This window comes from Salvelinus namaycush, chromosome 23, assembly GCF_016432855.1.
Source record: "Salvelinus namaycush isolate Seneca chromosome 23, SaNama_1.0, whole genome shotgun sequence".
In the NCBI taxonomy this organism is placed as follows: domain Eukaryota; kingdom Metazoa; phylum Chordata; class Actinopteri; order Salmoniformes; family Salmonidae; genus Salvelinus; species Salvelinus namaycush.
In genome coordinates, this window is record NC_052329.1 from 31,351,666 (window position 1) to 31,364,597 (window position 12,932).

At 43.8% G+C, this 12,932-nt stretch overlaps 1 protein-coding gene across 1 annotated transcript; it reads right to left on the minus strand.

Moving 5' to 3' along the window:
• Positions 1–357: 357 nt before the first annotated feature.
• On the minus strand, positions 358–10,561 carry LOC120018303 (protein yippee-like 2). Its single transcript, XM_038961432.1, has 4 exons — positions 10,410–10,561; positions 8,888–8,931; positions 8,542–8,650; positions 358–447 (listed from the first exon to the last, which is right to left on the minus strand). The coding sequence occupies exons 1-4, from the start codon at positions 10,524–10,526 to the stop codon at positions 358–360; spliced, it is 360 nt and encodes a 119-aa protein (XP_038817360.1). The 5' UTR covers positions 10,527–10,561.
• Between the last annotated feature and the right edge of the window lie 2,371 nt (positions 10,562–12,932).

Sequence of the window (12,932 nt, forward strand, 5' to 3'; positions counted from 1 at the left end):
TCTGAAGAGCTACACATCAGGCTGGGATGTTGGTCTGGGACATGCATGTTTGTTTGTTTGTGTGTGTGTGTGCACGTGTGTGTGTTTGCTTGCCATTGTGCGTGTGTCTGGTGGTGTCCATCCATCCCCAATGACATCCTCCTCCAGTCCAGACACACACAGAACCCAGAGGGGCAGGTCAGGCTGCTACTACAGCCACACACACACTCCCCTACAACCTCCACCCTGGAGGCTGCTGGTGTGTCATCAGGAGGGGAGGATAGAGGTCCATGGTAAATCAAAGTCGCACACTCACCCCCTTCCCTCCCATCCACCCCCATTCAACCCCGAACCGAGTCACGGACGGCGCTTCGTCTTTCAGTCCCAGCCATTGTCCTTGATCATGTGGGCCAGCTCGATGATGAACTTGCCCTCCTTGTACTTCTGACTGCTCTCAAAGGCATGCTCCTGTATTGGAGTGTCAGGGTGGGGGAAGAGACAGGGTGAGGGAAAGGGGAGAGAGATCGAGGGAGAGATGGAGGGAAAGGGGAGAGAAATGTAGGGGAAGGGGGAGAGAAGATTAGGCTTTTCCAGGATGAGAAACTACACACTCATTGCCACTGAAAACACTGTCCTCTGATTTCACCTCCAACCTAACTGAACCACGTCATATAATGGAGCATTGCAAGGAGTGCTGTAGACCACTGCAGATTACAAATGTAATCAAATGTGTTTTTACTGTACATCTCAATATCCTGTTTAGTCTTTTCTATTCAAGCAGAGAGACATTATCAGGTTTCACGTTCTGGAAGTCCACTCGGTCAAGCGTCTCTGGAACTCGACGACGGTGTACAAACAACCGTGTCAGGAATATGAATGGCCTCGCCCCACGTTTCGTTATATCTGGACAGACGTGTGAGGTATGTGTGTGAGTCATAACAACCCCCCCACCCCACCCCCCACACACACACACATAGTGTTCTGAGGGGGGAAGTGGCAGTGACTACCGGGCATAAAGCCATGCTGATAAACGGGACAGCTGGTATGTGGAGCAGCTGTGTGTTCCACATTGACCTGCTGCTAGAAATACCACCTTTACTAAGCACTGAACATGGAGGCACAATTATATTTCAGTGCAAATATAAAGCTGTCCAAATCTATTACTAAAATATATATACACAGGGGAGCAACTGGTTTTAGAAGTGGGGGGGGACAGAACTTTTTTTTATCCAGTTGGAAAAACACTCCAAACAGCCCACCTGATCGCTCAGAGGCATCCGCATGGTCCTAAAGCACACCATTGCCTCGTTTTGTATCACATTCCAATGATAAAACTGGGGATGGACAAAAATGCAGTCTGAATGCATATATATATATATATATACACTTTGGTTGGAGTAATTAAAACTCGTTTTTCAACTACTCCACAAATTTCTTGATAACAAACTATAGCTTTAGCAAGTCGGTTAGGACATCTACTTTATGCATGACACAAGTCATTTTTCCAACAATTGTTTACAGACAGATTATTTCACTTCTAATTCACTGTATCACAATTCCAGTGGGTCAGACGTTTACATACACTAAGTTGACTGTGCCTTTAAACAGCTTGGAAAATTCCAGTAAATGATGTCATGGCTTTAGAAGCTTCTGATTAGGCTAACTGACATCACTTGAGTTAATTGGAGGTATACCTTCAAATTCAGGCCTACCTTCAAACTCAGTGCCTCTTCGCTTGACATCGTGGGAAAATCAAAAGAAATCAGCCAAGAACTCAGAAAAAAAAATTGTAGACCTCCACATGTCTGGTTCATCCTTGGGAGCAATTTCCAAATGCTTGAAGGTACCACATTCATCTGTACAAACAATAGCACACAAGTATAAACACCATGGGACCACGCAGCCGTCATACCGCTTGGAAAGGAGACGCGTTTAGTCTCTTAGAGATGAACGTACTTTGGTGCGAAAAGTGCAAATTAATCCCAGAACAACAGCAAAGGACCTTGTGAAGATGCTGGAGGAAACAGGTACAAAAGTATCTATATCCACAGTAAAACGAGTCCTATATCGACATAACCTGAAAGGCCACTCAGCAAGGACGAAGCCACTGCTCCAAAACCGCCATAAAAAGCCAGACTACGGTTTGCAAATGGCACATGGGGACAAAGATCTTACTTTTTGGAGAAATGTCCTCTGGTCTGATGAAACAAAAATAGAACTGTTTGGCCATAATGACCATCGTTATGTTTGGAGGAAAAAGGGGGACGCTTGCAAGCTGAAGAACACCATCGTAACCGTGAAGCACGGGGGTGGCAGCATCATGTTGTGGGGGTGCTTTGCTGCAGGAGGGACTGGTGCACTTCACAAAATAGATGGCTTCATGAAGAAGGAAAATGATGTGGATATATTGAAGTAACATCTCAAGACATCAGTCAGGAAGTTAAAGCTTGGTCGCAAATGGGTCTTCCAAATGGGCAATGACCTCAAGCATACTTCCAAAGTTGTGGCAAAACAGCTTAAGGACAACAAAGTCAAGGTATTGGAGTGGACATCACAAAGCCCTGACCTCAATCCTGTAGAAAATTTGTGAGCAGAACTGAAAAAGCATGTGCGAGCAATGAGGCCTACAAACCTGACTCAGTAACACCAGCTCTGTCAGGAGGAATGGGACAAAATTCACCCAACTTATTGTGGGAAGCTTGTGGAAGGCTACCCGAAACGTTTGACCCAAGTTAAACAAATTAAAGGCAATGCTACTAAATACTAATTGAGTGTATGTAAACTTCTGACCCACTGGGAATGTGATGGAAGAAATAAAAGCTGAAATAAATCACTCTACTATTATTCTGACATTTCACATTCTTAAAATAAAGTGGTGATCCTAACTGACCTAAGACAGGGAATTTTTACTAGGATTAAAAGTCAGGAATTGTGAAAAACTGAGTTTAAATGTATTTGGCTAAGGTGTATGTAAACTTCCGACTTCAACTGTATTTATGTATATATATATATATATATAAACGTGAGAGGACTTTTTTTGCTGAGTATGTGTATTATATATACACATACACACATACTCAACAAAATAATGTCCTCTCACTGTCAACTGCGTTTATTTTCAGCAAACTTAACGTGTAAATATTTGTATGAACATAAGATTCAACAACTGAGTCATAAACTGAACAAGTTCCACAGACATGTGACTAACAGAAATTAAATAATGTGTCCCTGAACAAGACGGGTTCAAAATCAAAAGTAACAGTCAATGCAGCTGGTGGCCACAGCAGATACTAAGTACTGCAGAGCATCTCCTCCTCATGGACTGCACCAGATTTGTGAGATGTGAGATGTTACCCCACTCTTCTACCATGGCACCTGCAAGTTCCTGGACATTTCTGGGGGAATGGCCCTAGCCCTCACCCTCCGATCCAACAGGTCCCAGATGTGCTCAATGGGATTGAGAGCCGGGCTCTTCGCTGGCCATGGCAGAACACTGACATTCCTGTCTGGCAGGAAATCACGCACAGAACGAGCAGTATGGCTGGTGGCATTGTCGTGCTGGAGGATCATGTCAGGATGAGCCTGCAGGAAGGGTACCACATGAGGGAGGAAGATGTCTTCCCTGTAGCGCACAGCGTTGAGATTGCCTGCAATGACAACAAGCTCAGTCCGATGATGCTGTGACACACCGTTCCAGACCATGACGGACCCTCCACCTCCAAATCAATCCTGCTCCAGAGTACAGGCCTCGGTGTAACGCTCATGCCTTCGACGATAAACGCGAATCCGACCATCACCCCTGGTGAGACAAAACGGCGACTCGTCAGTGAAGAGCACTTTTTGCCAGTCTTGTCTGGTCCAGCGACGGTGGGTTTGTCCCCATAGGCGAAGTTGTTGCCGGTGATGTCTGGTGAGGACCTGCCTTACAACAGGCCTACAAGCCCGCAGTCCAGCCTCTCTCCGCCTATTGCGGACAGTCTGAGCACTGATGGAGGGATTCTGCGTTCCTGGTGTAACTCGGGCAGTTGTTGTTGCCATCCTGTACCTGTCCCGCAGGTGTGATGTTTGGATGTACCGATCCTGTGCAGGTGTTGTTACACGTGGTCTGTCACTGCGAGGACGATCAGCTGTCCGTCCTGTCTCCCTGTAGCGCTGCCTTAGGCATCTCACAGTATGGACATTGCAATTTAATGCCTCCTTGCAGCATGCGTAAAGCACGTTCACGCAGATGAGCAGAAACCCTGGGCATCTTTCTTTCTTTTGTGTTTTTCAGAGTCAGTAGAAAGGCCTCTTTAGTGTCCTAAGTTTTCATAACTGTGACCTTAATTGCCTACCGTCTGTAAGCTGTTAGTGTTTTAACGACCGTTCCACAGGTGCATGTTCATTAATTGTTTATGGTTCATTGAACAAGCATGGGAAACAGTGTTTAAACCCTTTACAATGACGGTCTGTGAAGTTATTTGGATTTTTACGAATTATCTTTGAAAGACAGGGTCCTGAAAAAGGGACGTTTCTTTTTTTGCTTAGTTTATACATTTATTTATTACACACACACACACACAAAACCAGTCAAAAGTTTAGACACCTACTCATTCAAGGGGTTTTCTTTATTTTTACTATTTTCTACATTGTAGAATAATAGAGAAGACATCACAACTTTTTGAAATAACACATGGATTCATGTAGTAACCAAAAAAAAGCATAAAAACAAATCAAAACATATTTTTGATTATTCAAGGGGGCCACCCTTTGCCTTTGACAGCTTTGCACATTCTTGGCCTTCTATCAACCAGCTTCATGAGGTAGTCACCTGGAATGCATTTCAATTAACAGATGTGCCATGTTAAAAGTTAATTTGTGGAATTTCCTTCCTTCTTAATGCGTTTGAGCCAATCAGTTGTGTTGTAACAAGGTAGGGGTGGTATACAGAGGATAGCCGTATTTGGTAAAAGACCAAGTCCATATTATGGCAAGAAAAGCTCAAATAAGCAAAGAGAAACAACAGTCCCTCATTACTAAGACATGAAGGTCAGTCAATCTGGAAAAATTAGAAAACTGAAATCTTCAAGTGCAGTCGCAAATACCATCAAGGGATATGTTGAAACTGGCTCTCATGAGGACCGCCACAGGAAAGGAAGACCCAGAGTTTCCTCTACGGCAGAGGATAAGTTCATTAGAGTTAACTGCACCTCAGATTGCAGCCCAAATAAATGCTTCACAGAGTTCAAGTAACAGACACATCAACAGTTCAGACGAGACTGCGTGAATCAGGCCTTCATGGTGAAATTGCTGCAAAGAAACCACTACTAAAGGACACCAATAAGAAGAAGAGACTTGCTTGGGCCAAGAAACACAAGCAATGGACATTAGACCGGTGGAAATCTGTCCTTTGGTCTGATGAGTCCAAATTTTGGTTCCAATCTCCGTGTCTTTGTGAGACGCAGAGTAGGTGAACGGATGATCTCTGCATGTGTGGTTCCCACCGTGAAGCATGGAGGTGGTGTGATGGTGAGGGTGTGCTTTGCTGGTGACACTGTCTGATTAATTTAGAATTCAAAGGCACACTTAATCAGCATGGCTACCACAGCATTCTGCATCGATATGCCATTCCATCTGGTTTGCGCTTAGTGGGACTATCATTTGTTTTTCAACAGGACAATGACCCAACACACCTCCAGTCTGTGTAAGGGCTATTTGACCAAGAAGGAGAGTGATGGAGTGCTGCATCAGATGACCTGGCCTCCACAATCACACGACCTCAACCCAATTGGGAAGGTTTGGGATGAGTTGAACCACAGAGTGAAGGAAAAGCAGCCAACACGTGCTCAGCATATGAGGGAACTCCTTCAAGACTGTTGGAAAAGCATTCCTCATGAAGCTGGTTGAGAGAATGCCAAGAGTGTGCAAAGCTGTCATCAAGGCAAAGGGTGGCTACTTTGAAGAATCTAAAATATATTTTGATTTGTTTAACACTTTTGACTACATTATTCCATATGTGTATTTCATAGTTTTGATGTCTTCACTATTATTCTACAATGTAGAAAAAGGTACAAAATGAATGAGTAGGTGTGTCAAAGTTTGACTGGTAATGTCTATATATACACAGTGCCTTCGGAAAGTATTCAGACCCCTTGACTTTTTCCACATTTACGTTCCAGCCTTATTCTACAATGGAGGAAACCTGGAACCATTCCGACGGTGAAGCATGGTGGTGGCAGCATCATGCTGTGGGGATGTTTTCCAGCGGCAGGGACTGGGAGTCTAGTCAGGATCGAGGGAAAGATGAACGGAGCAAAGTACAGAGAGATCCTTGATGAAAACCCGCTCCAGAGCATTCACAACCTCAGACTGGGGCGAAGGTTTACCTTCCAACAAGACAACGACCCTAAGCACACAACCAAGACAATGCAGGAGTGGCTTCGGGATAAGTCTGAATGTCCTTGAGTGGCCCAGCCAGAGCCCGGACTTGAACCTGATCGAGCATTTCTGGAGAGACCTGAAAATAGCTGTGCAGCAACGCTCCCCATCCAAACTGACAGAGCTTGAGAGGATCTGCAGAGAAGAATGGGAAAAGCCACTCCTACGTTGTCTTGTCTGTGTGCTTAGGGTCGTTGTCCTGTTGGAAGGTGAACCTTCGAACCAGTCTGAGATCCTGAGCATGTTTTCATCAAGGATCTCTCTGTACTTTGCTCCCTTCATCTTTCCCTCGATCCTGACTAGACTCCCAGTCCCTGCCGCTGGAAAACATCCCCACAGCATGATGCTGCCACCACCATGCTTCACTGTCGGAATGGTTCCAGGTTTCCTCCAGACGTGAAGCTTGGCATTCATGCCAGAGAGTTCAATCTTGGATTCATCAGACCAGAGAATATTGTTTCTCATGGTCAGAGTCCTTTAGGGACCTTTTGGCCAACTCCAAGCAGGCTGTCATGTGTCTTTTACTGAGGAGTGGCTTCTGTCTGGCCACTACCATAAAGGCCTGATTGGTGGTGCTGCAGAGATGGTTGTTCTTCTGTTAGGTTCTCCCATCTCCACAGAATAACTCCAGAGCTCAATCAGAGTGACCATCGGGTTCTTGGTCACTTCCTTGACCAAGGCCCTTCTCCCCCGATTGCTCAGTTTGGCCAGGGAGCCATCTCTTGGAAGAGTCTTGGTGGTTCCAAACTTCTTACATTTAAGAATGATGGAGGCCATTGTGTTCTGGGGGACCTTCACCCTTCCCCAGATCTGTGCCTTGACACAATGCTGTCTCGGAGCTCTATGAACAATTCCTTCGACCTCATGGCTTGGTTATTGCTCTGACATGCACTGTCAACTGTGGGACCTTGTATAGACAGGTGTGTGCCTTTCCAAATCATGTACAATCTATTGAATTTACCACAGGTGGACTTCCATCAAGCTGTAGAAACATCGCAAGCATGATCAATGGAAACAGGATGCACCTGAGCTCAATTTCGAGTCTCATAGCAAAGGGTCTGAATACTTATGTAAATAAGGTATGTTTTTTTAATTTGTAATACATTTTCAAACATTTCTAAAAACGTGTTCGCTTTGTGATTTAATGGGTTTTGTGTGTAGATTGATGAGGAAAAACATTGATTTCATCAATTTTAGAATAAGGCTGTAATGTAACAAAATGTGGGAAAAGTAAAGGTGTCTGAACTTTCTGAATGCACTGTATATAGGCTACATTATAAACTGGGTGGTTTGAACCCTGAATGCTGATTGGCTGACAGCCGTGGTATATCAGACCGTATACCACGGGTATGACAAAACATTTGTTTTTCCTGCTCTAATTAAATTGGTAACCAGTTTATAATAGCAATAAGGCACCTCGGGGGTTTGTGGTATATGAACAATATTACAGGGCTAAGGGCTGTGTCCAGGCACTCCGCTTTGCGTTGTCCCTAAGAACAGTCCTCAGCCGTGGTATATTGGCCATATACCACACCACCTCAGGCCTTATTGCTTAATTATACAGTATATAGGCAACATGATATAGGGCCTACTTATTCTCGATACATAAAAACTGATTTTTATTTTGAATGAATTCTAACCCTTTGTCTAATTTGTGATTGGATAAGCAGTTGTTCTTGTTGCTGGTCAAACTGGTCTTGAATCACTACAGTTATCTTAGTGTGGACAGCCCAGCTCTTGTCCATCATGAATGGCCACCATCTCTGAACTAGGAGAAGGAGGTCAAGTTGGTTGAGTTCTTGGAAAATATATAGGCCTACATCATGAGAAATATGCCCCTCAGATCAAGATTGAAACGGCAAGGAATCCCTTTACTGAGTCAGCCTATGTACTGTAATGTTACACTTAAGGTAGGAATAATGGGCCCAAAATAGTCAAAAAATTAAGACCAGAACTCATCCATGTCAATACCATAACATGCACACTCAATTGTTCCAAAACCTTTATTAGTTCACAGCGTTTCAATCCTCCAACGATCTAATATGCTAATAAAGCTATTACTAATGAAGGTAATAATGTGCCTATCCTCTCTAACTCTAGATGCAGTTCTAACCTCCCCTGACACGTAAACACTCTTACACTCACATATTTCCAACCCAGAGTTGTCTTGCAGTTCTCACAGTAGATATCTGCCACAGCATGCAGGCCCGTGAGCAACACCCTCTCTTCCGCCGGCCCGCACCCCACGTTCACCCTGAGAGCGAGAGAGAAAGCAAGCTCATAAGCTGTTCGATTCGTAAAGGTTGCCTGTCTATACTGAGTCATAACACACCCACTCACACACTAGATATGACCCAAAAGGCACTTCATACTAAGCTAGATAGGGACCATGCTCATACAGTAGAAATTAGCATCTTCATTGTGATTGTGCTCGCGGGCTGAAGACTGGATCATGGCTGTACTGTAACTACATGCAGACACACATACTCACACTGAGTTGAACAGATAAGCTCTGCCTTGGCTCCCCTGGAAAGACTACAGGAAAAGAAGATAAGTAGGTTAAAAAGGAGGAGTATCCTCAGCAGTCAGCATTAAAGCCACAATCTGGAGTTTGTTTCAGCCCCGCCACTTCATTGACATGATCATTGAACAGCAGGAAATATCCCAGATTTTGCCTTTAAATTAAGACTGACTGACAGACACATGTGCTTTTGTACAGGTGAGGGTTTACTTTACATAGTGTAGCACATGGAAAAAGTCATATTCAAACACACAAGCTGTAGAAGTAAGATGGCGGTGAAATGAGCGACAGAGGCGCAGTACGCTCATTTTCAGTCTGAAAGTGCAGCATCAGCTGTAATACTAGGTCCAAGTGTGAAGGAGTCTGCCAGCAGCGCTTTAAGACAGCTGCAGCAAGCACTCAATACCTTTCTAGTTATTACAGGGCGATGCACTGAAAGTTCAAATGAATCTATAAAAACGACAGTATTTATACAGGTCATGTTGAGATGGACATGTCTTTCAGGTAAGCCCTGGAGCCCAACAGTAGCGTGTTCTCCCATGCGCTCTCTTGGGAATGACTTGCACATTAGGGCAGAGTTTCCCTTACATACCCGATTCAGCTGATCACCAAACCCTTGCTTAGTAGAATCAGGGTCAAGTTCATTAGGCACAAAACAGAAGAAAACAGAGTGTCTACCTGGACTTGTCAAACAAGAAACACAAATGTTCTGTTTTAAAACATTTGAAAACGTTTTCAGTTGTATGCCCTAATGAGCACCACCCAGGTGCTGGGCTTCAAAGAGTGACAGCCTTTAAAAAGCAACAAACCTCCTTGAAAACAGCCTATGTAGCATCGATATGAGTCAGAAACAGTTATTCTAGTGTCCAAATTGACTACAAAGTGGAAATAGGATGATTTTGGTTATAAAGGAAGTCTCGTGTAAAAGGAGTTTAGAACATCCGTGAGTCACAATGGGTAAATGACGATGTCCTTTTGCCCACTAACATGGGGTGAACAGCTGCGGTGATTTCTCTCAATCCAATAGCAGCATAGACAGTGAGACAGACCTGCCCAGCAGCTCCGACTGCTTACATAAGACAGCAGGATGCGCATTTTTTTTACTTGAGAAATACTGCACCAAACACCTTAGTTAGATGTAAAATTGCTCAACTTAAACATCATCTGTAAAAACGTCAAACTTAATTACAGATTTATTGAGTTATCTTAGATTCATTCTGGGGATTTTGAAGAAAGTGAAATACGCTTCTGTGTCTAGTGTCTAATGAGGGACAAACATCATTAACCAAAACGTGGAATCGGTCAGGAAACACACCTCCAAGACTGAAATCTAGCTTTTCTAATGAGCAACAGAAAAACATATGTGCCTTTAGGGGTGTTCAGTGGCTCTTTAAAGGAAATGTGGAATAGATTGAGGGAAACACTATTAGAGCAAGCAGCGTTATTAGGGGATGAACGGTTGTGGTCGGTATGTTAAACAGTCAGTGTTCACCTTGGAGATGAGCTCGTCGTGGTTGGCCAGGTGCGCTCTGCAGTGGATGCAGCTGTAGGTTCGGTGGCAGCTGGGCAGGTAGGCCTGGAAGGTTTTGGAGCGTGTCATCCTGACCATCGGGTGGGGCGGGGTGGGGGGGCGGTGCAGGAAAGGGCTGCCGGCCCAGCTAGGCTCGCAGGGGAAGCACCGCAACACACAGGTAAGGGCCGTGGTGGGGGGCGGGGCGGGAGGCACACACCTGGTGAAGCGGAGCACAGGAGACACACACTGATGAAGGTGGTCTATAGTCAAAACCTTGTTTTTTTAATCTAATCGCTGTGTAGGTTGTTGGCAACACACCACAAACAGATCTGGGTCCAGGATAATCCATGTGTGGTTATAAAGAGATTTTAACTTGAGTGCCTTGGATTTTTTTTGTATATATATATATATATATATTGCTGCATATCATTGTCTATCTTTACACACTGTAAGATCCGAAAATCTGTTAGCCTCCATTTGTTCTCTGCATATGAATTAATGTTCAGTAGGCAAATTACTGTGCAGTGGAGCATGAATGTGTACAGTATGTAGCCTATGATAGATGAAAAATGTCAGGTATTCTATACTGAGTTAAGCATAGACTGTGATCTCATGATCATTATACTGAGACACAGTAGCCTAAAAATTATTTAACTTGACTGTTAACAGAAAGAGGCTTGTAAGGGAAAGGCTGTGTGCTATAAGCCTTTAAGACATGCCCTTGTTTTCTCTGTAGGCTTCTGTCTCTGAGCCATCAGTGTGGGACCGGGGCATAAAGAGACCACTCAAAATGTCTTGCACACACACACTTTAACCCCAAAGTCTTTCCTTTCTCCCTGTCATTTTAGGACAAACATGTGAGGATAAGACTAAAGCAGAGTTTAGCACATATCTAAGTAATCACCACAATCTCCATAGACTCCAATTAGGAACAGGGTGCTACTCTAAACCAGGGTTGTGGTCAATTCCCTTTCAATTCAGTCAATTGAGGAAGTAAACTTAATTCCAATTCCACATTTACCTCCTTGAAACGCATTAAGGAATATTGGAATGGGAACTTGACCCCAACCTTGCAGTAAATGAGGTTGCAATGAGGGGGCAATGAGGTTCATCTAGTCAAACAGCCTTGGTTAGAGACATGTATATCTGTTATCTGGCAGGTTCAAGGCCTGTCCTGACATAATCTTGAAATATGGAACTAAATACAGATTTGATGTGTTTAGTTACAGTTAACTGTCAAAGCAGTGATGTACTCTATGAATCCAATATGTTCTGTGGCTAATGGATGACGAGTCAACCACACTCTCTAACGGGTGGTTAGATTACCTAGGTCTATTTCTGTCTCATGGGGATATCACACAAGCATGCCTCACCCACATAGAAACACACACTTACACAGCAGTTGATATATGTTGATTTGGGGAAATCAAGTATTGTGAAAGAGATGCCTTATGTCACTGCCTTCTGACTCACTTTCCCATTTTCCTTCCAAAGCATCCATTCCCAAGCTTTTCCAATACATGTCAGTTACTTGAGAGATGAAATGAGAGCGGTGTTTCATGTGCATTACAAACGGAGACGCCTTGTCTGCACAAATCACATTAGCCTTCCAAATCACCTCCATTAGTAATGATTTTCCACCCTCGACTCAGATATGGAAAATAATTTAGCCAGGTCTCTCAGTTATAAGAGATATTATAAACGGGGTGATTCAAGCCCTGAATGCTGATTGGCTGACAGCCGTGGTATATCAGAACGCATACCACGGGTATGACAAAACATTTATTTTTACTACTCTAATTACGTTGGTAACCAGTTTATAATAGCAATAAGACACCTCAGGGGTTTGTGATATATGGCCAATATACCACGGCTAAGGGCTGTTCTTATGCACGATGCAACGCGGAGTGCCTGGATACAGCCCTTAGCAGTGGTCTATTGGTCATATACCACACCTCCTCTGGCCTTATTGCTTAATTACATCTCCATGTGACATATGCACAGAAAGAGAGTAACAGATATAGAAATAGCAGGTGAATATAGTCACTTGTATCTAACATTTTATAGTTCAACTCAACATGTTGCACCAGTTGTTTCTTAGGTGAGAGGCTGACTGACACTTTGAAGAATCCTCCATTAATTTTCATAAACCAGATCATCTTTTGATGCGCTCATCTAGAAAAGGATCTCGTTCAAGACCCAGCATTTGTTTGTAGACTAAATGCATCCACTACAACAACAACAACACAGCAAGCGGAGGCTCTACCCTGCTTTGCACCAAAGCCTCTTTGTTTCATGTCACAGAAGAAAATCTAAGACAGCTAAGAATAAATCCAAAGACTAACCCTGACAAATTCTGTCCCGGTCAAATAATTATCCAAAGATAACAGGGATGGGATCCGCCAATGCTGTCTGAGCTTGCAAAAACTGCTGCCGTGTTTTTCTGACACATCACCTTCTCCTGTTTCTGTCTGCCCCTCAGCCTCGCCCCTGAAGGCTGAT